The 25,839-nt window shown below is 41.3% G+C and overlaps 1 protein-coding gene across 1 annotated transcript; it reads left to right on the forward strand.

Moving 5' to 3' along the window:
* The first annotated feature begins 714 nt into the window (after positions 1-714).
* Zw10 (zw10 kinetochore protein) lies at positions 715-25,300 on the forward strand. The gene is made up of 16 exons (XM_021633333.2): positions 715-915; positions 2,424-2,558; positions 4,721-4,822; positions 4,989-5,066; positions 5,211-5,370; positions 6,326-6,478; positions 7,615-7,806; positions 10,484-10,647; positions 11,892-12,074; positions 13,763-13,986; positions 16,623-16,694; positions 18,703-18,872; positions 19,679-19,809; positions 20,784-20,915; positions 21,647-21,849; positions 24,712-25,300. The coding sequence occupies exons 1-16, from the start codon at positions 811-813 to the stop codon at positions 24,830-24,832; spliced, it is 2,325 nt and encodes a 774-aa protein (XP_021489008.1). The 5' UTR covers positions 715-810; the 3' UTR covers positions 24,833-25,300.
* The last annotated feature ends 539 nt before the right edge of the window (positions 25,301-25,839 follow it).

Here is a 25,839-nt window from a genome sequence, read left to right on the forward strand (position 1 = left end):
AGCACTCATGTACATGAAATAAATAAATAGATCTTAAAAAAAAAACAAAAAACTATGGATAGCTGGACATAGTGGAACAAGTATGAAGACTGAGGCAGGCTGTGAATTTGATGCCCTCCTGGGCTATGGAGACCATCTCTTAAAACAAAACAAAAAAATCTCCGAAAACTTTAAAACTAAACAATAAAAAGCTTTTGACGGAATTTATTTGTAGTCTCTGATGGGAAGTGATAAGAATCTTGTTTTAGGGGTGGCAAGATGGCTCAGTGGCTAAAAGTACTGGGTGACTTTACAGAGGACGTGGGTTCGATTCCCAGCGTCCACACTGTGGTAGATCACATCATCCGTAAGTCCGGTTTCAGGGTATCTATTGACTTCTGCACCCAATGAATGGATATCTAACAAAAAAGATCGAGATGATTCCCTAAGTACCGGGCTAGATAATTTCACAGCAAAACGTTACCATGTATAGGGAGGGCCACAAAGGATTTACTATATGAAACATTCCGCACTTCTAGTGCAAACAAAGCAAAACCAAAATACAAAAAGAAAAAAACGGGCGGGAACTGACAGACATTTGAAAACCAAGAGCGGAGCGGATCACGCCTGCGCACTTTAGAAGCTCCCAGAAGCTGCCGAAACCCCGGACTCTAGACGGCGCGGGGCCTGCTGGGAACTGTAGTGCGACTGTCGCCCGTGCGGCAGGGCCGGCCCCCGTAGGGCTCAGTTTCCCGGCAGGCGGTGCGGTGAGGCCGCCGGCGGGACAGGAGCTGTGGAGTGACCGGGTTGGTGTGGGTACGCTTCGTGGCGATGGCCTCTTTCGTGACGGAAGTCCTGTCTCACTCCGGGAGCCTGGAGAAGGAGGACCTCGGCACTCGGATCAGCCGCCTGACTCGGCGGGTGGAGGAGATCAAGGTGAGGGCGGGCCTCCGGCGGCTGCAGCTGGGGAGATCCGGGTGCGGAGCTGGACTCCGAGGCTAGGAAGTGTGTGGACTGCTTGGAGCGCGGCCACGGAGCGGCTAGAGACCAGTTCCTGGGACTGGGAGGAGAAAGGGCGGTAGTTGTGCGGTGGTGGGCAGTGGGGCTACGTTGGGCAAGAGTGAGCCGGGAATGAAGAAGACCCAAGAAACCTGCGGAGCCCTGGAGGGAAGCCCGGATGCCCAGAGAGCCGGACAGTCACCCTATATGTGTCTGCTCATCTCTATCCATTTATGGATGAATGTAATAATTCTAGGAAAATCGCGCCATTCGCCTTGGATTTTCTTTTAACTGGTTGAATATGTTTATAAAGATCTTAATTCACGAACGGAACTTGAGGCATGCTAAGGGCTGGTGAGCATATCTGGTACCTGCATGGATTTGGAGCTCACAGCCACAGTTTCACTTCATGTTAGTGTTACCAGGCAAGCGACTTCTTTATTGGCTTTCGTTTAATATGACGTGTACCTGACTAAGTCTGGATTAAGGGAGCAAGCCTGGTAGGCGCTTCCTAATAACTCTTGATGACACAAAAAATGGCTTTCTTTATTTTATGTATTCATGCCTGGCATTTCTATAATGTGGCTTAAATGTTTTAAAAATGACGTTTTAATGGTCTAGGAAGAAAACATTGCACGTGGAGCCTTCTTTCCGTATTTGCTTCATACATAGACTTGAATCTTTAGTCAACTGAGAACTACTTTCTGTACCCCAACCAGGCATATTCCTTGCACCCTTAGCTCCGATATTTTGCCATTTTTCATCTCTTTACCACTTTCAAGGTATTTCTATGCCCCCCACCCCTACCTTCCATCTCAAATGTAGCCTCCTGCATAAAACAAATGCTTCATTTTTTTTCCCCTGAGAGACAGTCCTTTATGAAAATTGTGTTTATTTATGTGTGTATGCCTGTATGCCATGGTGCATATGTGGAGCTCAGAGGACAACTGGTGGGAGTCAAGTCTTTCCTTTTAAAGTGTGGGTCGCAGGAATTGAACTCAGGTCATCAGGCTTGGTGGCATCTTTTTACCATCTGAGCTCTCTCCTTGGCCCTTCTAATCATTTGAAGAGTTTTAAGGTTAAAATTTTGTAACCCAGAAGATAGAAATTAGTAAATTAAAGTATACAGATTATGGATTTGCATGTTTAGGTAGATGATTGAAATTTGTGGACAAAGGCTGATCTAGTTCATTGTGGAACTTTTGACCCCATCTTTCTCATTTCTAGAGTCTGTAAATCTTGAGCATTGTTGGGGGTTTGTCTCCCTACATGTTAGTATGGGATTCTTATGGATGAATGAAATGCTTTTGAAGGAAACCATGGCTTGACGGGAAGGCAAATGTTTATGGGTAAACTGATAAAGGTCTAACATTGGAAGACGCTGTATATTTTTAGTGAAGTTTCTGATTCACTTCATTGTATACTTCCCTTATCTTGTATTATAGGGTGAGGTATGCAATATGATCAGCAAGAAGTACAGTGAATTCCTGCCTACCATGCAGAGCGCACAGGACCTGGTTACCCAGGTGGACAATCTGTCTAATGACATTGACCAGCTGAAGTCCAGGATAGAGAGTGAGGTAAGAACAGATTGTTGAATTGGGTAAATTAAGTTTCTTAGGGAGGTATCATTTAAGCTTCTTAATTTCTAAGACTATTCTGTGGAACATTTCAGGACCTTATTTTCCTCACTGATAAATCGAAAGTTGAACCAAATAATTGTAGGATGACTTCAATTCTAAATGAGGAATATTTCTCAAACTTAGTTCTATTACTTCCTCTTATTGTAATTTTTCTCTTTGTAAGAATACTGTCTTATATTTGAATGGGCTTTTTTTAATTAAAGAAAATCTCAGGATTTAATTGTTTTCATACGAAAATGAAAATGGATAATGCTTAGAATTTAGTCTTTTGACGTTCCTAATTAACATGCTGTTCCTCTCTTTCTTTCTCTCTCTTGCTGAGACAGGGTCTTTCTGTGCAACTCAGGCCAGCCTGGAGTTCATGTGTAGCCCAGGCTGGCCTTGCACTTGTCCAGCTTCCTGGTCCCCCAAAGCTAAAATTAGAGACTAGAGGCTTATGTCACTTTGCGCAACCACCTTTTTATCTTTTAATAGCATTCTCTTAAATCTGCAGCTGCCCTCAAGACATTTAAGTGTCTTTCTTGAATTTGGCCTGTGTGAAGTTGGCTTGCATTGTTCATCACAGCTCATTTCCTTTGCATGAGCTTACAGAGGACTCTTGCTCTTTTTGTACTGTGGTGCTCTGTGGCCCAGTGCCTTCCATATTTATGGGAGTGGGGCATGCTTTAGGAGCCAAGGATAACAGAACCATAAGCTGTGGGGTCACTGAAACAAATCTAGACTCTTTGGCTCTTGATATTTTGGGCTGAGTAATTCTGTCCTATACATTGTAGATGCTCATCTCCCTGGTTTCTGTTCACTAGATGGCTGCCCTCCTTCAGTGTGGCAATCAAAAAAAGTCTCCAGACATGGCCAAATATTCTAGAGAACTAAGGACAATCAGTAGAGAATGGGACCATGGACGAGGGAGAGGAAGAAGGAGGGAAAGTAGGAGTGTGTTAGCTCAGTATTGGTTAGATAGGCTTTGGGTTGAGCAGTAAAAAATCAAAAGTTTTTGTGGACAGTTTTGGTGGACTGGTGGAACCAAAACCTTCTTTACAGTGAGATATAGAGTGACTGAGATGAGGAATTAAGACAGTTAACTGTGTCACTGCTGGAAAAAGCTTGTTTGTGTGAAGGAGGGGAGGAAGAAGGCAACTGTTGGGAAATAGGGTAGTTGCTCAAGTGGAGGGCATTTTTTTTCTAAAGGTGGGAAAATTCAGTGTATTTAAATCTGGTGTGAAGAGCCTTCCATACACCTGTAGGTGTTCAGTTACTTATTTCATGAGTGAACAAAGAATGAGATAGATAGCAGAGAGGTTAAAACACAGGAGAGAAAATTAATGATGCATAGAAGGACTGGAATAGAATGAGAGGAGGGTTTTTCTTCAATATTAAAAAAAAGAAAAGAAAAAAAATCAGCTGGGTGGTGATGCCACATTCTTTTAATCCTAGCACTCAGGAGGCAGAGGCAGGTGGATCTCTATGAGTTTGAGGCCAGCCTAGTCTACAGAGTAATTTCCAGGACAGCCAGGGTTACAAAGAAACCCGGTCTCAAAAAAAGAAAGAAAAAAGAAAAGAAAAGAAAAATCACATGCCAATATGGATGTCTTTGTAGTAATACAAGTTGTTGAACGCTTTACTTTATGTTAAGAGAAGGTGATGAAGCAGAGACAGGCACATCTTTAGGAGTTTGAGATCAGCCTGGTCCTCAGAGTGAATTCCAGGTTAACCAGGACTATATTGTGAGATTGTCTCAAAACAGGAAAAAGAAGAGAAGGTGACTTGGTGGATTATGTTGATGAGAATGGGTACTCTTTATTCAATTTTGTTTGTTTTGTATGTTATATGCTGCCACTCAAACTCAGGTTATTGGGCTAGGTGGCAAAAAACCTTTACCCAACTGAGCCATTTCATTGACCTGAGAATGGTGTTCTTATCTAGGGTAAGTGGACCCAGTCTGTAATCATCTTCTGTGCTTTTATTTCAGTTTGAACTGTGTTTAAATTTCAGGATAAATTCCACTGTGGTACTAAGGCTTATCGATAAGTTATAAATGTTTTAATGGCTTAAAAGTACGTACACTTTTGTAAGTACTTTTTTTTTTTTAAATGAATTAGGTCTGTCGGGATCTTCACATATCAACTGCTGAATTTACAAACTTGAAGCAGCAGCTGGAAAGAGATGCTGTAGTCCTAAATTTGCTCAAACAATTGCAAGAGGTAGGTAAGCTCAGCTGGAACTTTAGTGTTTAGGTGGTGAGGAGGTTATCTCTAATTGTTCTGATGGTCCCTAACAAAATGGTGGTTTCACATTTTACAAGTAGACATTTAGAATGATAAGACATAGAAATTAAAGTGCCTGCTAATCTAAACTTACCTTTTTCAGTTTTCTTCTGCTATTGAGGAGTGTAATAGTGCATTAGCAGAGAAGAAATACATCCCTGCTGCTCATCACCTGGAAGAGGTATGCATGCACTCTTTGAAGTCTCAGCAGTTAGTGGCTTTGGATATGTTCGTGCCTCTTTTATCATTTGTCATTCAACAAGTGGTTCTAATTTCTTTCTGAGTATAAAGGAAATGTTTAACAGTGATTCCATTTTACTACCAGGCACATGAATGCTTGAAGTTATTAAAATCCAAAAAATGCTTTGACTTAAAAATGTTGAAGTCTCTCAGCATGGAGCTCACTGTACAGAAGCAGAACATACTTTACCACCTCGGAGAAGAGTGGCAGAAGCTGGTTGTGTGGAAGTTCCCACCGTCAAAAGGTGCTGCTGACCTCAGGTGGACTGCTTTGCTTCATCTGCCTGAACCACTTTGGCCTTTGAGTACATCCTAAATATTTAGTATTAAAAAACAAGAACGATTCCCTTACTAACATATTAATCTGTTCATTTTTCTGTGTTTCATTTATTAATCTTCAGACCTACCTCTTAGTATGATTTCCCTTTTCACAGGTTTTTTTTTTCATGTTTCTAATTAGTATATATTGTGCATAATAAAAGAACATATTGTACATAATAGATTTCATGATGTATTCTCACAATGTAGATAACATATTTTGATCGTATCCACCCCATTTCTTCTCTCATTCCGGAGAGTGAGCTCATTTTAGTGAATTATTTGCCTTAGAATGAAATCTAGGAAGAAGTATGTAAAGGACATACATTTTCCTGTGTTGGATTTTGAAATTTAGTGTATTTCAAACCTCATCCTGCTTTGTTTCCTATATTCATTTTTCCCCTTCTATGTATAAGATATTACATATTATCTGTAATTTTGAAAGAAATGATATAGAAGATTTTAGATGGGATTGTTTGTCTGTAGACTACAGATGAAGTGACGCTGGCAGGTGTGTTGAATTCTTTCTAATAACACACTCTTTATTAGACCTGTTAAACTGGTTTGTTGGTGCTGGTATGTGGAAGGAGGTCTTGGAAAGAGCTCATTTTGTAGTTTTTGCTTATTCCTAGTCATTCTGCACATATTTAGGTAGCATTTCTTACTGGCACATCATCCCATTTTTTTTGCGTTTAAAATTGATTCTTTGGACATAAAGCATTTTCTGTTTGGAAGCAGTGCATAGGGCATGCATATCACAGTTAACTGTATTATAAGCATATTGGGATGAAGCTGTCCTTAGGAATCTCAGTCGAGGAAGTGCTGTGAGGATGTGACCGCCGTGTGTTGCTGAGACAGCTGATATTTTCCTTCTTTTCTTAGACACCAGCAGCTTAGAATCTTGCCTACAAACAGAACTTCATTTGTGCACTGAACAGCCTCAGAAAGAGGAGATGATGCCTCTGCCATCCATCAGTTCTGTCCTCTTGGCGTTTTCTGTTCTTGGAGAATTACACACCAAACTGAAATCATTTGGTAAATGATTTATTTTATTCACATTAAGTTTCAGAAGGCACAGTTTTAAAGGGATGACTGAAGACTTGATAAACTTTTGAGGAAAATAATAGTGACAGCATTTAGTTTTATAATCCATCAAAGGGAATGGTATAAATACTTTTTTTTTTTTCTAATGCATGGGTAGTTTTTAAAAACTAATTCCTAATATTTTACAGTTACTTTTTTTTAAGATTTATTTATTTTATTATGTATACAACATCCTGTCTGCATGTACACCTAAACGTGAGAAGAGGGAACTAGATTTCACTACAGATAGTTGTGAGCCACCGTGTGGTTGCTGGGAATTGAACTCAGGACCTCTGGTAGAACAAGCAGTGCTCTTAACCGCTGAGCCATCTCTCCAGCCCCTCAGTTATTGTTTTTTAATAACTTAAAAGCCTTCAGGTAGAAAAGATACTTTGGGGAAACCTCAAAGTATGTAATTTCATGGGTGTGTGTATATATATATATATATATATATATATATTTGAATTTACTTATTTTATGTGTGTGACTAATTTGCTTACATATATGTGTGTGTGTGTGTGTGTGTGTATGTGTATGGGTACCCTCTGTGTGCCTATGGGAGATGTTAGATCCCCTGGAACTGGAGTTATAGACAGTTACGTGTTGCCATTTGGGTGCTAGGAACTGAGCACAGGTCCTTTTGCAAGAGCAGCCAGTGCTCTTAACCCTGAACCATCTCTTTAGTGCATTATATAATATATATATATTTGGCACATTTACTCCTTAGAAGTTTTAGTGATGATTTTTAAACAAATTTTTAGATATATTTTATTTTACATATATGAGGGTTGGCTTGTATGCATGTCTGTACCATGGGTATGCCCGGTTACTTTGGAGGTCAGAAGAGATCCCCTGGAACTGATGTTATAGGTGGGTGTGAGCCACCGTGTGGGTGCTAGGAATCAAACCTGGGTCCTCTGCAACAATAAGAAATTCTCTTAACCTCTGACTATCTTCCTCCCCTGCTTTTTAAATTTTAATTTTTTTGAGACAATGTATTACTCTTTTTTCTTTACTTTAGGGACTTTCCTATAGGAGTAGTGTATTTGTAGTGGTTGTTGATGAGTGTCCCATGGTCATGGTTTCAGGTCAGATGCTGCTGAAGTACGTGCTTAAGCCTCTGGTGACTTGCCCATCGCTCCATGCTGTGATTGAAAGGCAGCCGAATTCAATTACCATTCGCTTTCAGTCTCTAACGACAGACATGGAGCACCCATCACCACCTGAAGCTTTTGCAAAGATCCGATTGGTACTGGAAGTGTTCCAGAAGCAGCTTCTCGGTGTGTACCCCGAAATGGCCTTTTCTAATTTGGAAATGTGTATACTGCTTTTACAAGTGTCACTCCTGGAGCAGAGGTGCAGCTCCCTGGGGTGAGCCACGCCATAGAATCATGCTAGACACCTTCTTCTTGCCTACTTTACAGTAGTTCTTTCTGCCCTGTTGGGTCATTTCTGACATCTCGGAGCCTGTGTTTTAGTGGTGTTTTAGCTAGAGTCTAGGATGTCCTTTTCCTACTGGATGTCTGGCAACATATTTTGGGACCCTTGCCTTAATGATAGGAGAAATGAGCCCGGTACTGCTGTGCATCGTTCCATGAGGAAATCCCCATTAATCTGATGCAAGCAAATAGGAGGCATATCGGAACCAAATTACATTACCACTTGACTTGTTGGTAAGCTTTATGTGTTTGCATTAGAAATAGCCTGTTTTTGTGTGTTGCTTTGGATTAGATATTCCCTGCTGTAAGCATTTCTTCTGAGTCAGGTGGTGGTGGCTCATACCTTTAATCTTAGCACTTGTGAGGCAGAGGCAGGTAAATCTCTGAGTTAGAGGCACACCTGGTTTATAGAACAAGTTCCAGGACAGCCAGGACTACACAGAGAAACCATGAATTGAAAAACAAAACAAAACAAAACAAAACAGAAAACAAAACAAAACAAAAAAAAAACCCACCACTAACAATTTCCTCTGGTGTTTTAAAACAATGCTGCTCTTTCTAGTCTGGTTTACACTCTCCGTGCTTTCCTTGGTAGTCTTGTAGAATGTTCCAGCCATCATTCTTCTAAAGAAAGTTTGTAAACACTTTAAAAATGTTGCTATTCGTGGGCCTTTTAACAATCATAAATTATTTATGTATAAGTGCTCTAGATATAAAGCAAGGAATTCTTTGTGTAACTTTGATAAGAGTAGAACCCTTTAAACCCAAAATCCTACCTCAGCCTCCCAAGGCTGGATCACAGGTGTGTTCTACCATGGCCATCTCCCAAGGTAGTTTTTCTTCCTCTTGGTTCTTAGGAAGAAATACAGTTTTGTCATTTGTTTTGTTTTGTTTTGTTTTGAGATGAGTCTCATGGTCTGGCCTGGAACTCATGTAACTATATATCGCAGAGTAGGCCAGTAATCTTCCTGCTTCATACTTTCCGTTGCTGGCTTTGTTTCCCAATGCTCTCATGTGGACATTTAGGCCTTTAACAGGAATTTTATGGGGACACAAGTCCTTAGCAAGTGACAAATGACAATCACCTTCCCATCTTTTTTATATGAGATCAGAGAGAAATATAGTTAGTGTGGAGGTTTATGCTTGTACTGTCAGCATCCAGGAGGCTGAGGCAGGAGGATCGTAGTGACTTCCAGGCTAGCCTAGCTACAGAATAAGATCCTGTCTCATTCTGCATTATATCCCTTTCCCAAATTCACATTCTCATTTTTCATTGATTATTTGAATGTTTAACAAGCATTTCTTTTATTTCTGCAAAAACGTGACACTAATGGTTTCCATAGCCTTTCTTAAATTCTAGCTCATGAACAGTAGAAAAGAACACAGCGTCATTCTATTTGTTGTCTTCTGTAAACCAGACATAGTTTATAGTGTTGGCATATGTATAAACTGATTTGTTTTTTTTGTTTGTTTCAAGACAGGGTTTCTCTGTGTAGCCTTTTCCTATCCTTGAACTTGCTCTGTAGACCAGGCTGGCCTCGAACTCAGAGATCTTCCTGCTTCTGCCTCCTGAGTGCTAGGATTAAACGTGTGCTCCACTGTCACCTGACATTGCACTTACTTGTTAACCATGGTGCGGGTGGGTATGGGTATTGGAGGATAACCTTGGAGTCAGTTCTCTCCTCCTGTGTGCGTGTAATGGGAACTGATCGCTGGACACGAAACCTGTGTGGTAAGCAGCTTTACCCGCTGAGCCAGTCAGTTGGCTCTTACCTGTTATTTAAACAATAAATATGGTTTTCTAAATATAATGGTCCTAAGGTATTTTGGAAAAACTAACCATGAGATAAACTATAAAGGAGTCCCCAAGACACTGTGCTTGGCAGGCTAGGCAATATACCTTCATAAACTTAACTGAATCTTTGCTTTGGATAAATTCCCAGATCCTGTACAGAAATAAAAAGGTGCAGTGTTCTTTCTTTTTTTTTTTTTTTTTTGTTTTTTTATTATTAAAAAGAAGTAAGGTTTTGTAAGGTTTTATTAAAAACTAGTTTTAATTTTGAATGCATACTTTTTTAAATTTTTGGTTGTGAGCCTAGCCTTTAATGGCTGAGCCATCTCTCTAGACCAATGCATACTTTCTGAGTGCTTGTTATATAATCAGATTAATGGCTTATGGGTACATGATTACAATGTAGTCAGCATAATGTATATTGTGAGAGAGCACAGGAGTGCTACAGCAAGCAGGATTCATTGGAGTAAAATAGTCATGATTTTATGTCTGTTATTCTCACTCATAGCCTGTTGAGGTAGGTACCTGTAGAATTACCTGTGCCATTTTCTTTTCTACCATCTTTTTGTTTTATTTATTTTTGGGTTTTTGAGACAGGGTTTCTCTGTGTAGCCCTGCCCACCCTAAAATTTGCTGTGCCTCCTATCTTAAAACAGTCATTTTAGAAAACTAGGGATTAAGAATTTGTCAGGACTGTGTATCTAAAACCGTTTCCTTTGAATTTAGATTTGCCTCTTGCCACTGACCTAGAAAATGGAAAAGCCCCTGAAGTCGAGTTGGCTGAGATGCTTGGTGACGTCATCTGGGAGGACCTCTCTGAGTGCCTCATCAGAGACTGCTTGGTTTACTCTATCCCCACAAATAGCAGCAAGCTACAGCAGTATGAGGAGGTAAAGAGTGCAGAGAGAACAGGCCTTTGGTCAAGATGGAATTCTATGCTCTTGGACTCTTTTTTGGATCATTTGTTCCTAAGTTATACCCTTAAGAAAACTATTAATAAGGAGTAGAAATAACAAATTCTTGATAACTTCATTTCTTTTCTGACTTCCTGCCTCCTTGAGTGAGGAAGTATGCTTTCTTATATGTACTTTTTTTTTTTAAATTGATTCTTGTCTCAGCTGTAATAGCTATTTTTTGGTATCTACTTTTTAGTGCTAGGTTGAGTGCTAAAATAAGGATGTTTATAAGATCTTGGCACCTTTATTGGAGTCTTCAAGTTCTATTGAAGATTCTCTTCCAAATGAGTCTAGGGTTGGAAGAATGTAGAATTAGGATTTATTTTAAATTTTAATTCTTTAATAGATGTATGGGAGTGTTTTACCTGAGTATAGGTAAGGACATCATGGGCCTGGTGCTTGTGGGGATCAGGAGGGGCATCAGATCCTCTGCAGTTGGAGTTAGAGATGGTTGGGAGCTGCCGTGTGAGTGCTGGGAGCTAAACCCCAGTCTTCTGCAAGGGCATCAAGTGCTCTTTTTGGTTTTTTGAGACAAGGTTTCTCGGTGTAGCCCTGGCTGTTCTGGAACTCACTCTGTAGATCAAGCTGGCCTCTAACTCACAGAGATCCTCCTGCCTCTGCCTCCCAAGTGCTGGGATTATAGGTGCACACCACCACCGCCTGGCTGCAGCAAGCGCTCTTAACAGCTGAACTGTCTTTGCAGCTCCCAGAATGTATATTTTTAAACCAAGTATTTGATGACTTGTCCTGTGATCTAAATGGCCACCTTGGTTTTTATCTTTTCATTACAGTGGGATTGAGATTTTGGTATTGAAATATATGTACAGTTTATCTCTAGTGCCTATAGGTTCAGCCTGACTGTTGACTGACAATATTTAGGGAAAATTTTGTTTCTTCACTAGCTGTATAAGACAGTTCTTGTAACTTTTCCTGGAGCAGTGGACTATGGTACATATATTAAGTACTATAACCTAGAGATGATTTACGGATATGGGAGGGTGTACATTGTACAGGGTGAACACTGTTCAGTGTTTCTTTTTATTCAGAGTACTTGAACATCCATGAATTATAATTTCTGAGGGATGTTCTGGAACTAATTCCCAAAACATACCGAGGGATAACTCTATATAATTGTTTTCTCTCTCTCTCTCTCTCTCTTTTACGTTTTGCTCTGTCAGATCATACAGTCTACAGAAGAATTTGAAAAGTTCCTAAAGGAGATGAGATTTTTAAAAGGAGATACTACCGACCTGCTGAAATACGCTCGCAATATCGATTCTCATTTTGCTAATAAGAAGTGCCAGGATGTGATTGTGACAGCTAGGAATCTAATGACCTCTGAAATTCACAACACTGTGAAGGTACTTGGGTTTACTGTGTGTTTATGGAAGCAGCTTAATTTTGAGACATATACAGTAAAGTAGAAAGGAGTGGCAGTTGTCAAGCTAGAGACAAACGAGTCTCTTTCAAGTGATCCTGCCAGCTCCCTTTCCTTTGAATACTGTGAGTTACGGATAAAATGCATACCTGAAAGCTACTTTATAAGCTGAGAAAGTCTGTAAATGCAGTACATTGCTGTTGTTGAAGTTAAAAAGCAGATTATTCTTGTCTTTATTAAGCATGTATGTGCTTGGGACGGAATTATATGTAGAGAGTGTGGCCTGTTGTAAGAGATCCTCCTGCCTCTGTAAGATGTTCACTTGCTCCCATGGGCACCTACCATCACACACATGTATGCTCATATGCTTGCATGTGTACACACATCAATAAAAACAAAATAAATATTTTTCTTAGAGGAATAAATAATTATTTGCAGTGGGGGTGGACTAATTTACATGAAGAACAGTTTACTCTTTGACTCTTTAATTCTGGGCTTTTTTTTTGTTTTTATGTATATTATAACATTCAATAAATGCAAAGTGTTACTGAAACATACTGAGCATTACTGAAGTACAGATTGAGGCAACCTGCTAATAGATTTCCCAGCTATTTTTCTGAGTTATCTGAATTGGTAATGAGGATATGGGCTTCTACTTTCTTTTCAGGTTTTTGAGGCAGCCTGTCACTATGTATCCCTGGCTGCTGTAGAACTCATTATGTAGACTCTGTGGCCTCAGATTTATAGAGATCCATTTTCTCTGCCTCCTAAATTCTGGGATTAATGATATCTACCACATTCAGCTCAGGCACTGAGCTTTTAATCTGTTTTTCTTATTTTCCTTGGAGGGTTCCATTATTGTGTCCATGTAACAAAGTTTTTAGCTGTTTGAAGCTCACAGTAACACATTTTGAAGCAACTTGGAATTTTTTTTTTTTTTTTTTTTTGGTTTTATTTGAGACAGGATTTCTCTGTTTAGCCTTGGCTGTCCTGTATTTACTTTGTAGGCCACGCTGGCCTCAAACTCACAAAGATCTGTCTGCCTCAGCCTCCCAGAGTGCTGGATTCCAGGCATGTGCCACAGTGTCCAGCTGCAACTTGGAATTTTTTTTTTTTTTTTTTTTTCCAGAGCTGAGGACCGAACCCAGGGCCTTGCGCTTGCTAGGCAAGTGCTCTACCACTGAGCTAAATCCCCAACCCCGCAACTTGGAATTTTTATGAGAGCTGAGAATGATGAGTTTTGTAGGTCTTTTCATTTACTCCAAATCTTTGCTTTTCTGTCAGAAGTAAGAATCTCACAGTAGGGCTGGAGTGATGGCTCAGAGTTTACGAGTTCTTGCTGTTCCTCCAAAAGTCCTGAGTTCAATTCCTAGGAACCACATGGTGGCTCACAACCATCTATAATGAGATCTGGTACTGGTGCCCTCTTCTGGCATGTAAGCATACACAAAGAATTATTTATATATGTATGTATATATGAATAAATAAATAAATCTTTAAAAAAAAAGAGTCCCACAGAACATGAATTAGGGTGCTTCTATGCAAATCTTCTAGTCACCTGTAGGGTCACAGCTTCATCAACATGGAGCTTTGAGTGTCTATGCTTTGCTGTGTGCTTGAGTTTGAATTTTCCTGAAAGCTGCCTTTTCTGCTGCTGTGTTTGAATTTTAGGTTACTCCTGACTGTAAGGAGACTGTACCAGACTTACCCAGTCCCGATGGGGATAGCAAGCTACAGGTACAGAAGTTCAGCCACGCTGGGAACTTAGAGCCTGACACGTCACTGGACCCACATTCCTTTTCTTTACCCACGTGCCGCATCAGCGAGTCGGTGAAGAAGTTAATGGAGCTCGCTTATCAGACTTTGCTCGAGGCAACAACAAGTAGTGACCAATGGTAACACAGATGACTTGATCCCTGTCGTTCATTTACAGTGACACAGGTGTAAAGGTGTTAAAGCAGAGGCTGGCTGGGCGTGTTGACTCATGTTGGCGCTGCCTACCAGCACTTGGTAGGCTGAGGCAGGACTGAATATGAGGCCACTCTGGCCCTACAAAGCAAGGTCTGGGCCAGCCTGGGTTACCTAGTACGATACAGTTATGATGAAGAAAACAAAACCCAGAAAAGCAAAGAAAAACAAAAACAAAAAAAAAAAAAACAAAACAAAAAGAGACCAAGAAATAGATGCATGTGTGGATGGATATATAAGCTTATTAGACATTAGAAATTCAGTTTTTAGTAGGTCATGCTTTAATTTTTGTTAAATTTTGGCCATCTTTGATCAAAGGATGTTACATCAGAAAGCACAGGGAGAGGACCTAGGACACGCCCTTGGAAAGGGTTAATACTGGAATGCTCATTGCTGGATAACTGTGGTTGTTATATCATATTTAACAGTGCCACATGGAGCCTGAAGAGCCAGAAGGGCCTGGGCATGTCACCTTTCAGCTCCGCACAACAACACACTGGGGGAGGTAGTCAGTTTCATTGGGTGTAGAACATACTGCAGATTTGGCTGCTCCCTTTCAAGATGGCTCCTCCAGATCTATAGTGTGTGTGGGCTACCTCCGGCTGTATGTCACATCTCATATTGAATCTTCTTGTTTTGAATGGCTGCCCTGTTCTTGGGGAAGTACCTGAGGAAAAAAATGACAGAGTAGCCACTTGATTGTAGAGTAGGGCTTATAAAAGCCATTCAGTGTGAGTCTGTATTTAGCTGTTCTCAGCCATATAGAAAACACTATGAGTTTGGGCTTGACTTAGTCATTGTGTCCTCAGGATCTGTTTTTTTTGTTGTTGTTGTTTTGTTTTTTTTTAACATGTGCAAATACCCTTTTTTATGTTGCTCTGGATAGAACATGTTTTCAAAATCTGCCATGGCTTCGGTCTGTCTAGCATTAATTATAAGTAGAAAGAAAAGTAAAGTGCATATTTATTTTTATTGTTAATGTGTGTGTGTGTGTGTGTGTGTGTGTGTGTGTGCACTTGAGCATGCTATGTGAGCATGTGTGGAGGTCAGAGGACAAGTTTGTGGAATCAGTTCTTTCCTTCCACCTATATATGGGCTCTGGCAATCACACTCGGGTCACCAGGTTTGCAGCTGGAAAGCTGTTGCTTGCTGAGCCAGTCACTGGTCCTGTGAAAAAGACCTGTTTGTAAAGGATGAATGTGTGCTCTTTGGCAAGGTAACATAGTTGACGTTACTTCCATGAATCACATTCTTCAGATGCATCAGACCAGAAGTTAGAGATGTATGGCAATATTTAAAATCATTCTTTAAGAAAACTGATACCAAACACTGTTTTGGTAGACTGGATACTTATATTCATTCCACTTGCAACAGATGACTTTTAAAAACTTATTTTAATTATTTAAAATAATTTAAAAAATTTCACATGTATGGGTGTTTTGTCTGTGTATGACTGTACACACGTATGCTTGGTGCCAACAGAGGTCAGGAAAAGATAGCGAGCGGATCACCTAGAACTGGAGTGAGATTGTTGTGAGCCACCATATGGGTGCTGAGACTAGAAACCTCTATCTCTGTGTGTGCACAAACGTGCACGTGCGCCATGTCTCCACCTCTGCATTTTCTTTTTAAGAGTCCCACTCTCCCTGTCCACTCTCCCTGTCCACTTCCCTGTCCACTCTCCCTGTCCACTTCCCTGTCCACTCTCCCTGTCCACTTCCCTGTCCACTTCCCTGTCCACTCTCCCTGTCCACTTCCCTGTCCACTCTCCCTGTCCACTTCCCTGTCCACTCTCTCTGTCCACTTCTCTGTCCACTCTCCCTGTCCACTTCCCTGTCCACTCTCCCTGTCCACTCTCCCTGTCCACTTCCCTGTCCACTCTCCCTGTCCACTTCCCTGTCCACTCTTCCTGTCCACTTCCCTGTCCACTCTCCCTGTCCACTTCCCTGTCTACTTCCCACCACACGCACACACACACACACACACACACACACACACACTGTGTACACACACGCAGACACACGGTCTCTTAAATGCATCTTAATAGTGATCTTTAGATGGTTAAAGATCAGATTTAAAGGGCAAAGGATATTGAGGGTTAGATCCTGTTCTCAAAATTGTTGATTCATCTCTTTGCACTGGGGGAGAAGAGGAAAGGTGAAAGCTGAAAGTCAGCCTGACTCTCTAAGAACCCAGTGATGCCTCTGTCGACGCTTTCCTTGCCCTTTGCAGAATGCATCGGGAAGTCGGTGACATTTGCTTGAGGCTTAGCTCTATTTGTCACTGAAAGGATACTTTGGGTGCTGGCAGAGCACCAATGGATAAATGGAAAAGAAGCTTTGGGTTGAATACTCCTTTTCTGAAGGTCGTTTATGTATGCAGGTTTTAGAAAAGAAGTACAGTTTAGAAGTACTGATTATGTCTCCATTGAGATCCATGGTGCTTTCCTACAGTGACCAAGGCGTGAGCTTTCTGCAACAGTAGTTTTTGTCAGATGACCTTCACTGACAGAATTCCTGCTTCATTTTGTATGATTTCTCTTAAGTGTTTATTTTCCTTCCAGTGCTGTCCAGCTTTTCTACTCAGTGAGAAATATCTTCCATTTGTTCCATGATGTGGTACCAACATACCACAAGTAAGTATCTCATTTCTGTATAATTGTATGTCTGAAATGTTTAGTCAGGTTAAAACCAGTAACTTTATATGTCCACCAAAGTTAGTGATTAAAATTCACAGTAAAAGTACATCAAATTCAGACATTTTGAAGGCTGTAGATATTTACTGTGGTGTGTATGTGGGTCTTTCATGCAGTAGGCACACACTTAGAAGCTCCAAGGCCACCGATCTTTTCTTGGTTAGAAAATAACAAAGGTCCTTGTCCAGTGAGTGTGCTGTGCTCTCTGTTGGTGATTGTAATTCCGTAGACACTGCCCCGTGAGAATGCCGAGTCAGAGTGAAGTATGATCAGGTACTCGTAGCGGCGGGCTGTGTTAACCCATGTCTTGGGTTTTAAAGGTTTGCTTTTAGAACTAATCTGAACGGTTACTCAACTCTGAGGCCTCCAGTTCTTTCTGTTATTCAAATGAAATGTTTTGTGTGGTTTTTATAGATGTTTTTAGTAATATGTCACCCAAACCGTTCCTTACCTAAGGACTCAGCTTTCTTCTTTTTTTAAGATTGAGTTTATTTTTTATTTATGTTTATGTGTGTGTTCACGTGTACTTGTGGGTGCCCTTGAAGACTAGCCAGAAGGTGTCAGGTCCCCTAGAACTGGAGCTACTGGTACTTGCTATTTCTGGATATGGGTGCTGGGAACCAAACTTGGGTCTTGCAAGAGTGGTATGCATGCTCAACTGCTGAGCCATCCCTCCAGCCCATTAAGGGCTCTGCTTTCAAAATAAAAATAAATCAGTATATTATTTGGAGGATTTTCTTTGTCTTTGTTTTTGAGACATGGTCTCTTTGCTGTTCTGGAACTTGCTATGTAGACCAGCTGGCCTTGAACTCAGAGATTTGCCAGCCTTTGCTTTCCAAGTTCTGGGACTAAAGGCATGCATCACCAGGCTCAGCTTGAAGTATTTTTTAAGTTTAGATTTTTGAAAAGTTTGGATAATTTTTATTTTAATTCTCTTTGTGTGATTTAAAAATAAGACATTCCACTTTTTATGTGCTCAGGTGAAGGAAGAGTAAAAGTTGTTGACGTCAGCTGACGGCCCTTCCTTAGGGATTCAGAGATGATGGACTCTGCAGTGCTGAGACATTTCCCACTGCTGTGGATTTGTCCTTCTCCTTATGTGAATTCACACCTCTGTGCGAGAGCATGTCACAAGCTGTATTTGTGTATTAGAACCACCTGAAGGCCTTGTCAAGACAGGCTTCTGTAGCCCATGCCCACGGCCCAGCCAAGACAGGCTTCTGTACCTCCTTCCCACTGTCCAGTAGCTTAGGGATTGAAGTCCTGGATCTTTGACAGGTTTCTAAATGCTTTTCACATTGTTTGTCAGGAGACTGTACTTTGAGAATTGTTGCCTTAGATTATGGATTTCAACTTTGGTACTATTTTAAAATCACTTATGATGCTTCCCAAGTAGATAAATCTTTTCTAGGCCTTACTCCTAGTGTTGGTATTGAAGTCCTGGATCTTTGACAGGTTTCTAAATGCTTTTCACATTGTTTGTCAGGAGACTGTACTTTGAGAATTGTTGCCTTAGATTATGGATTTCAACTTTGGTACTATTTTAAAATCACTTATGATGCTTCCCAAGTAGATAAATCTTTTCTAGGCCTTACTCCTAGTGTTGGTATAACACTCACGCATTTGTGCTTTCTTTTTTTTTTTTCTGACCTTCCACTCCCTTCTTACATACACTATGCTCAGCCTTTGTATATGGGGACCAAACTCAGGCCCTATGCAAGAGCAGCAGGCACTCTTTAGTTTCTGAGATCTCCCTCCAGCCCTACACTGGGACAGTTTATTGGATAAGGTCACTTTGGGCTGGATGAGAACAATGAGCATGTTTTGTTGTGTTCAGCACTTACAAGGTAGACAATGGTAAAAGCTGAGAATCACTGCTTTAGGGGACAGATCAATTTTTGATGTGAGTAACAGGTGGTTTCTTTTTCTGACCTTCCTCTTGGCCTAGGGAGAACCTTCAGAAGCTCCCTCAGCTGGCTGCCATTCACCATAACAACTGCATGTACATTGCTCATCACTTGCTGACCCTGGGTCATCAGTTCAGATCGCGTCTTGCCCCCATTCTTTGCGATGGCACAACCACCTTTGTGGACCTTGTACCTGGCTTCAGAAGACTTGGTAACCTCACACTTGGGGAAATATGACGTATACAGCCTAGTATCTCTGTGGTTTCATAGAAGAGGAGGTTAGGAGTTAGTGATGTATCAGCTGTGTTAGAGTGTGGAGGTCTTCTAATTTGTTAATGTTTCCAGTTATTTAACTCTATAAAGTGGATGCCGTCTTTGAGCAAACATTACTTTCTCGTGACTTGATTGTATGATATGTTAGCATCCCAGACTTTACTGCTGGTGTGCAGTGAGTCCTGCAAGTCACGGTGTCAGGAGAGATCCACATGCTAACATGTATACCATGACAATACTAGGATCATTGGCAAGTGCTCACTGATATCGGCACTTGTTCTTTTGTAAACCCCACGGTAGCTCCTTCTCTTTATGACTTCCTTGGTTTTTCTTGTTATCATTAGAAGTCAAAGGAAATCTATTGTAGGTTAGATCGATGTTTATTATGTGGGTACCCTGGGAAAAGTTGAGAATCTATATGGCTCACTTAGCTTTTCAGTTCCCAATGTTCTTCGTCAGTGGTGTAGGCATTGGAGTAGTATAAGTAGCTGCTTTTTCTATAGAAGTGATTTTTCTTAGCTGCAAACTGTTGAGAAAGGTTTCTCTATTATGCTGCAATAGGGTCAGAGGAACTGCCTAAGTGAATTCAGATTCATCATATACAACAAATACATTTAGTGACTTTTTATAATGCAGTTGTTCTCATACAGGCTGAGCAGCTGTCAGCCTTATGCTTGCCTCTCCCACCTTGGTTTTGCAATGTGTGATTCAGCAGGCTTACAATTCTTTATTTTTTCACTGTAGGGACAGACTGTTTTTTGGCCCAAATGCGGGCACAGAAAGGAGAACTTCTGGAAAGATTATCAAGTGCTAGGAGCTTTGCAAACATGGATGACGAAGAGAATTATTCTGCAGCAAGCAAAGCAGTGAAGCAGGTAGGAGGCTGTTTGCAGGCACTGACGATGGTGTTCCACCCTTAGAGGCTCCTCACCCCACCTAGCAAGTCACTCAGTTGATTCCTGTACTCCCTATTGGAAAGTCTAGATACCTGTCATGGCTGTGTGTGTGAGGTCCTATTTCCTGTCAACCAAGATAAGTGGAAGACATCTTTCCACTGGTTTAATAATTTTGTTAACTCATGAAATTGTATGTGAAAATTTTTAAATGTAGGTTTCTGTCTTTACTTTTGTCTTTTGTTTGTTTTTGTTTTTTGAGACAGGGTTTCTCTGTGTAGCCTTGGCTGTCCTGGACTAACTTGTGGACTAGGCTGGCCTCAAACTCACAGCGATCCTCTTGCCCCTGCTTCCCGAGTGCTGGGATTAAAGGTGTGTGCCACCACACCCGGCTGTCTGTTCCTGTCTTAAGTGAGCCCGATTGCCCCCCACTAGTGTAAATTCATTGTATGAGGACTGGGTTTTATAAGGACATTTGCATATAAATATTAATAGAGCATATAACCCCTGCCCCTTTCCTTTTTCTTGCCTTTCATGTCAAGTGCTAAGTCCTGTTGTTCCCTTTTGCTCTACTTTCATATCACATATACATATGTTATTTTATGGGTATGTGTATGAACAAGGCTGTGATCTGTGGCCTCTGAAACTGACTTAATTTGCCGACAGTGATCATCTCCAGCTGTATATGTTTTCTTGAAAATGACATGACTTCAGTCTTTGTGGCTGAGCCATGTTGCGTTGTGTACACACATTTAGTTTCTCTCCTCCTTTGCTGATCTTCCTTTTTACTGCAGTGCTCTGCTTTTCTTCTCTCAAGGATCTCACGTAGGTTAAACACTCAATAAGTGTAATACAGTCCCAGTTACCTCACTCTTACCCCAGGAATTCTCACATAAAATCATGGACGTAAATGGTAGTCATCTTCTTCTGTACAAATAGCTGATTTCTTCCGCCAGGTGCTGCACCAGCTAAAGAGACTTGGAATTGTATGGCAGGATGTCCTGCCCGTGAATATATATTGCAAGGCTATGGGGACCTTGCTAAACATAGCAATTGCTGAGATGATTGCCAGGATCACTGCTCTAGAGGTAAGGGTTGATAGAGATTTGAAATGCAAGTCTTGTCCCACACCGTGACTTTGTTAAGAAAGTGATTCTGCAGCCTCGTTTTTAATGGGCACAAATGGTAGAAGAGATTGATCATTTCATGTCTAACTCATGCTTTTGCACTTCGGTTGGTTGGTTCCAGGTTTGTCTGAATTCTGTTTTACTAATCTCTTTTATACCTAGATAAGAAAGTAGGGTTGTTGAACTTCTTGATCTGACATTTAAATTCGGAGTGAGGACATTGGAAACTGGGCAAAGGCCCCAACACATACTACTTAGTATGAAGTCATTTGTTCTGCAGATGAACTAAGTAATTTAATTTAGCAGCATGGACAGTCTGTGAAGGCACTGCTTTGCCAACACACTGTGCAAATGAGTGGACCGTGTGATCCTATGAGGAAAAATTGCCTGGATGTGGCTAGCGGATCCTCTAAAGCATAGATCAGCCAAACCCTTACTTGTGATAGCACCTGTCCTTCACAGCAGGCTGTGTGTAGCACATTGTGCTGGGTACACAGGCTCCTGTGCAGACCCACAGAACGGCTGGCCATCAGGTGACACTCAGCTTTTATCATTTGAGCTTCAGGAGGGTTTTCAGAGAGCTGATTGGATCTAGTGACTAGGAGGATGTGCTATATTGCTGGGAAAATGTCTAATGTGCCCTGCCATTTGACCCAGTTCTATTCTGTTATGTTCCCTTTGTGCTGAACTAGGACATCTCAACTGAAGATGGTGATAGATTGTATTCCCTCTGCAAAACAGTGATAGATGAAGGGCCACAAGTATTTGCACCTCTGTCTGATGAAAACAAGAACAAGAAGTACCAAGAAGAGGTTCCAGTCTATGTGTCCAAATGGATGCCTTTTAAAGAACTGATGATAATGCTGCAAGCTAGCTTGCAAGAAATTGGAGATCGGTGTGTATATGTTTTCTATAGCAACACACATGTGTATATGTATGTGTATACATATGTATATGTATGTACTAGCAGTCAACCCACCTCAGCCTCATCCTGAGTGTGTGTGTGTGTGTGTGTGATGCAGGTTATTGAACCCAGGGTCTTGTGCATGCTAGGCAAGCCCTCTGCCAGTGAGCCACATCTCTGGCCTCTTTTTTCATTAGAATTATTCAGGCAGCAATTTCATGTTCTACTGCAGTAGTTTGAACCTTTTAGTAGTCTTTCATAGGGCAGATCTCATTACCACTTTCTTTTTATTATTATTATTATTATAGTAATATTATTATTATTTTTTTATTTATTTATTTTTTCAATGCAGTTTATTCAGGAACCTTGAACAATCATCTGACCCTGGGGAAAGCCAGCCCACAGCTTAAATAGCCTCTGGGTAGCCAACCCAGGCGTGCCACGTGGGCAATGCAGATAGGTCCACATACACGGAAGCAAGCCAGATCCTCAGCCTTAGCCAAATATGGAGTTGTTCGTGACAGAGAGCACTCACCATCGGGAAGGTGGAAGGTGGAAACCAGCTTCATCTTTAAGGCACAGCATTCCGCAGCTCTCTACAGTTCCCCCTTTTTGTTTTAGACGCATCAGGCAAGAGTAGAGGTCTGATCTCTGATATTAGAAATAAATTGGGACTTTGTACCGATGTTCATTTAGGTATCATCCACCCAAAGAGCATCAGACCCGTCCTATACCTTTTTCTCAGAGGCGGGACCTGGGGTATCAACCCGCATGCAATCAGACATGCTCTTCTCTGGGTCCAAAGCGGCTGACCCTGAGTGCAGTGCTTAGAAGGGAAAAAAATAATTTAAGAACCTTAAATGACTTTCAAAAGTGGAGGAAAACATGGAGTTAGTCAATTGGCATGGAGCACGTCTCGCCCCTGAGGGCAGTGGTCTCCTGAACCTACTCAGACCTCGGACACCACCACTGCTAGTTCTAGAACTGACGCAGGATGTTTCAACGAGGGGGTTAAGGCTTCTCATAATATTTCCTATAAGCCCACACCTGTTTGTCTATATCCCCCATTTTTATTCATTATTAGTCAGATAGAGCCAAGTAATTGTGGTAATGATACTTGCTTTTTTGCCCAATGCTGGAATGCTAGTAAATCTAGGTATGCCCTGGTTACTCGCATGCCTCACTGGGTGCCTGTGCCCGTTGATGCCCCTCACGCTATGACTCTCTTCAGACAGAAAAGGGATCTTGGAACTATAGCCACCATTGTTACTACCATCTCATTGGCGGCTGTTGGAGCTACCACCGGGGCATTAGCCATGAGTCATACTGGGCAGACTGCTCAGACCCTGAATAATCATTTAGCCAATGTAGCTCATGCCTTAGTTGTACATAAAGGAATTAATGCTCAACTAAAAGGAGGCTTGATGGTGTTCAATCAGAGGATTGACCTCGTGCAGGAGCAAATTGATACCCTATGGCAAATCGCTCAACTTGGCTGTCAATGAAAATATTAATATTATTATTAATTACAGTTTATTCACTTTGTATCCCACCTGTAGCTCCTTCTCTCCTCCCCTCCCAATCCTCCTGTCCCTCCCTCTTCTCCACCCATGCCCCTCCCCCAGACCACTGATAAGGGAGGTTCTCTTCCCCTTCCTTCTGATCCTAGTCTATCAGGTCTCATCAGGAGTGGCTGCATTAACTTCCTTTGTGGCTTGGTAAAGCTGCACCCCCTTCCCCCCCAGGGGGAGGTGATCAAAAAGCAGTCGTGGCCACTTTTTTATATTTAATAACAAAAAGATTTTTCATTTCATTTATACTGTTTTGATAGACCATGTGGTTTTGGTATGTAGTACAGATGTTCTGGTGCTTTTAAATTAGAAGTTCATCCTTCTTACACCTGAATGATGAATTTTAAGAATGACTAGATCCCAGCACTACAGTTAAAAAAAAAAAAAAGTGATTATTAAGTCTTAAGTATTCAGCATGAAACCACCTTTTGAATGACCAATTCTTTCTTTGCAGGGAATATAATTAGCTTGAACAGTGATTCTCAGCCTGTGAGGTTGAGACCATTTTGGGGTCGACTGATTCTTTCACAGGGGTCATGTAGCAGATATCCTGCATATCAGATATTTACATTATGATTCATACCCAAAGCAAAACTACAGTTATGAAGTAGCAACTAAAATTTTGTGGTTGAAGGAATTGTATTAAAGAGTTGCAGCATTAGGAAGGTTGAGAACTGCTAGTGGGGGAGGTTAAGCACCACACCCCTGTAAAGGGTGTTTTGTGGTTTTCACACAAGGTCTTACTATATACTCCAGGCTGGGAATTCGTAAGTACACCAGGCTGGCCTTCAATTTCAAAAGTTCCTCCTGCCTCAGCCTCTCAAGTATGTGAATTATAGGTATGTGTAACCATATATTGCTCAAGCTTTTGTTCTTTCTTTTTTTTTTGAAGGTTGACTTATTTTCTGTGTATGGAAACTTTGGGTGTATGCATGTCTGTGCACCACATGTATGCCTTGTGCCTACAGAGACCAGAAGAGTGTCAGATCCCGTGGAATTGGGATTACAGATGGTTGTGAGCTGCCATGTAGGTTCTAGGGATTGAACCCTAGTCCTCTGAAAGAGCAACTGGTGCTCTTCACCCCTGAGCCATCTCTCCTCTCTCTACACTCTTTCTGGTTGTGCTGGTGCCAGATGCAGCATGAGCAGAACCATTTAAAGAAGAATGGGGTTCACAGTATCTATTTAATTCTACTTTAAGTGTTTGAATCAAATAGGACAATTTAAAGTCTGGTTTCCACATAGAGACATAATAGGAAATAGAATCTGTCTTGTTTTGCAGGTGGGCAGATGGAAAAGGGCCCCTGGCAACTGCATTCCCTTCCAGTGAAGTAAAAGCTTTAATTCGTGCCTTGTTCCAGAACACAGAAAGAAGAGCCGCTGCCCTTGCTAAGATTAAATAGTTTCCCTTTTGGAGAAAGCCTCTCTTGACTCTGGGTTCCTGCTTTGGTGTAATTAATGCCTTCAAAACTTCTCAGAACTGCTCATTGGTTTTGATGAACCAACATAGCATGGAAGTGTGACTTCACATAAGGACATCCAACCTCCTGGCCTGGACAAAGCTGTTCTGAACTGGATGAAGATAGTTGAAGCAATTCACAGGGTTCCTTCACAGTTACTGCTCTCCCTTCCAAAGTGTGCATCTTCCCGGCAGCCCAGTTTGCTCCCAGGCCCCTGAGAGTTGTGTACATTGTAATTTTAGACCCTGGCTTTGAACATTCTAAAGTTAGGGTTCAAAATTTGTAAGATACGTGTTTTTTTGTTTGTTTGTTTTGTTTTTTTGGATGGGTATTAGGGGTACATTACTTGACCTTACAAGGATTAGAGAAACCTCTTACAATATTTCTTTCCAGTAAATAATGCCTTTCAGAGTTGAGAGTGAGTGTCTTTTATAACATGAGCTGTGACAAAAGAGCTCAAAGCTAGTTTTCTAACATGCTTCTCCTTTTATTGAGGTCTGCGCTCCTCAGTGAGGTCTCACCGGTTTGTCCTTCCTTTGAGCTAGGGTTTGCCCGAGTAGTTCAGGCTGACTTTGTGCTTTGTGCCCCTGGGCTTCCCATGTATAAGCATGTATCACCCCGACTGCTCATTGCCTTTATTCGTAAGACTGCCTTGTATTTCTGAGAAGCTTTTGGCATGTTTTGCTGTTGTGACTAAATTCTGTTTTCTTGGAAGGATCCCCACCTCCCCATCTCCATTCTGAAGTACTGTTCTTTCTGTACCCTGTCAAATGTCAAAGATTCTACATTGCTAGAATTCCTTTGGGATGCTATGTGGGTGAAATCTAGCACTAGGCTGTGTATCCTGGTCTTTTGGTTGGTGCACACAGGCCATCTTTTTATTTTGCCTGTGTATATGTGTGGCTTGTATGTATTCACATGTTTTGTGTGGAGGGCAGAGGGTTCTGTTA

The sequence above is a fragment of the Meriones unguiculatus genome, chromosome 1 (assembly GCF_030254825.1).
Source record: "Meriones unguiculatus strain TT.TT164.6M chromosome 1, Bangor_MerUng_6.1, whole genome shotgun sequence".
NCBI classification, from domain to species: Eukaryota; Metazoa; Chordata; class Mammalia; order Rodentia; family Muridae; genus Meriones; species Meriones unguiculatus.

What these genes read in the sequence shown, in the direction of transcription:
- Zw10 (XM_021633333.2), top strand. Translation starts at nt 811, where the DNA reads ATGGCCTCTTTCGTGACGGAAGTCCTGTCTCACTCCGGGAGCCTGGAG. An exon ending in AGCTACAGCAGTATGAGGAG is followed by an intron (nt 10,648 to 11,891) that starts GTAAAGAGTGCA and finishes TTGCTCTGTCAG; the next exon opens with ATCATACAGTCTACAGAAGA. An exon ending in AAATTCACAACACTGTGAAG is followed by an intron (nt 12,075 to 13,762) that starts GTACTTGGGTTT and finishes TTTGAATTTTAG; the next exon opens with GTTACTCCTGACTGTAAGGA.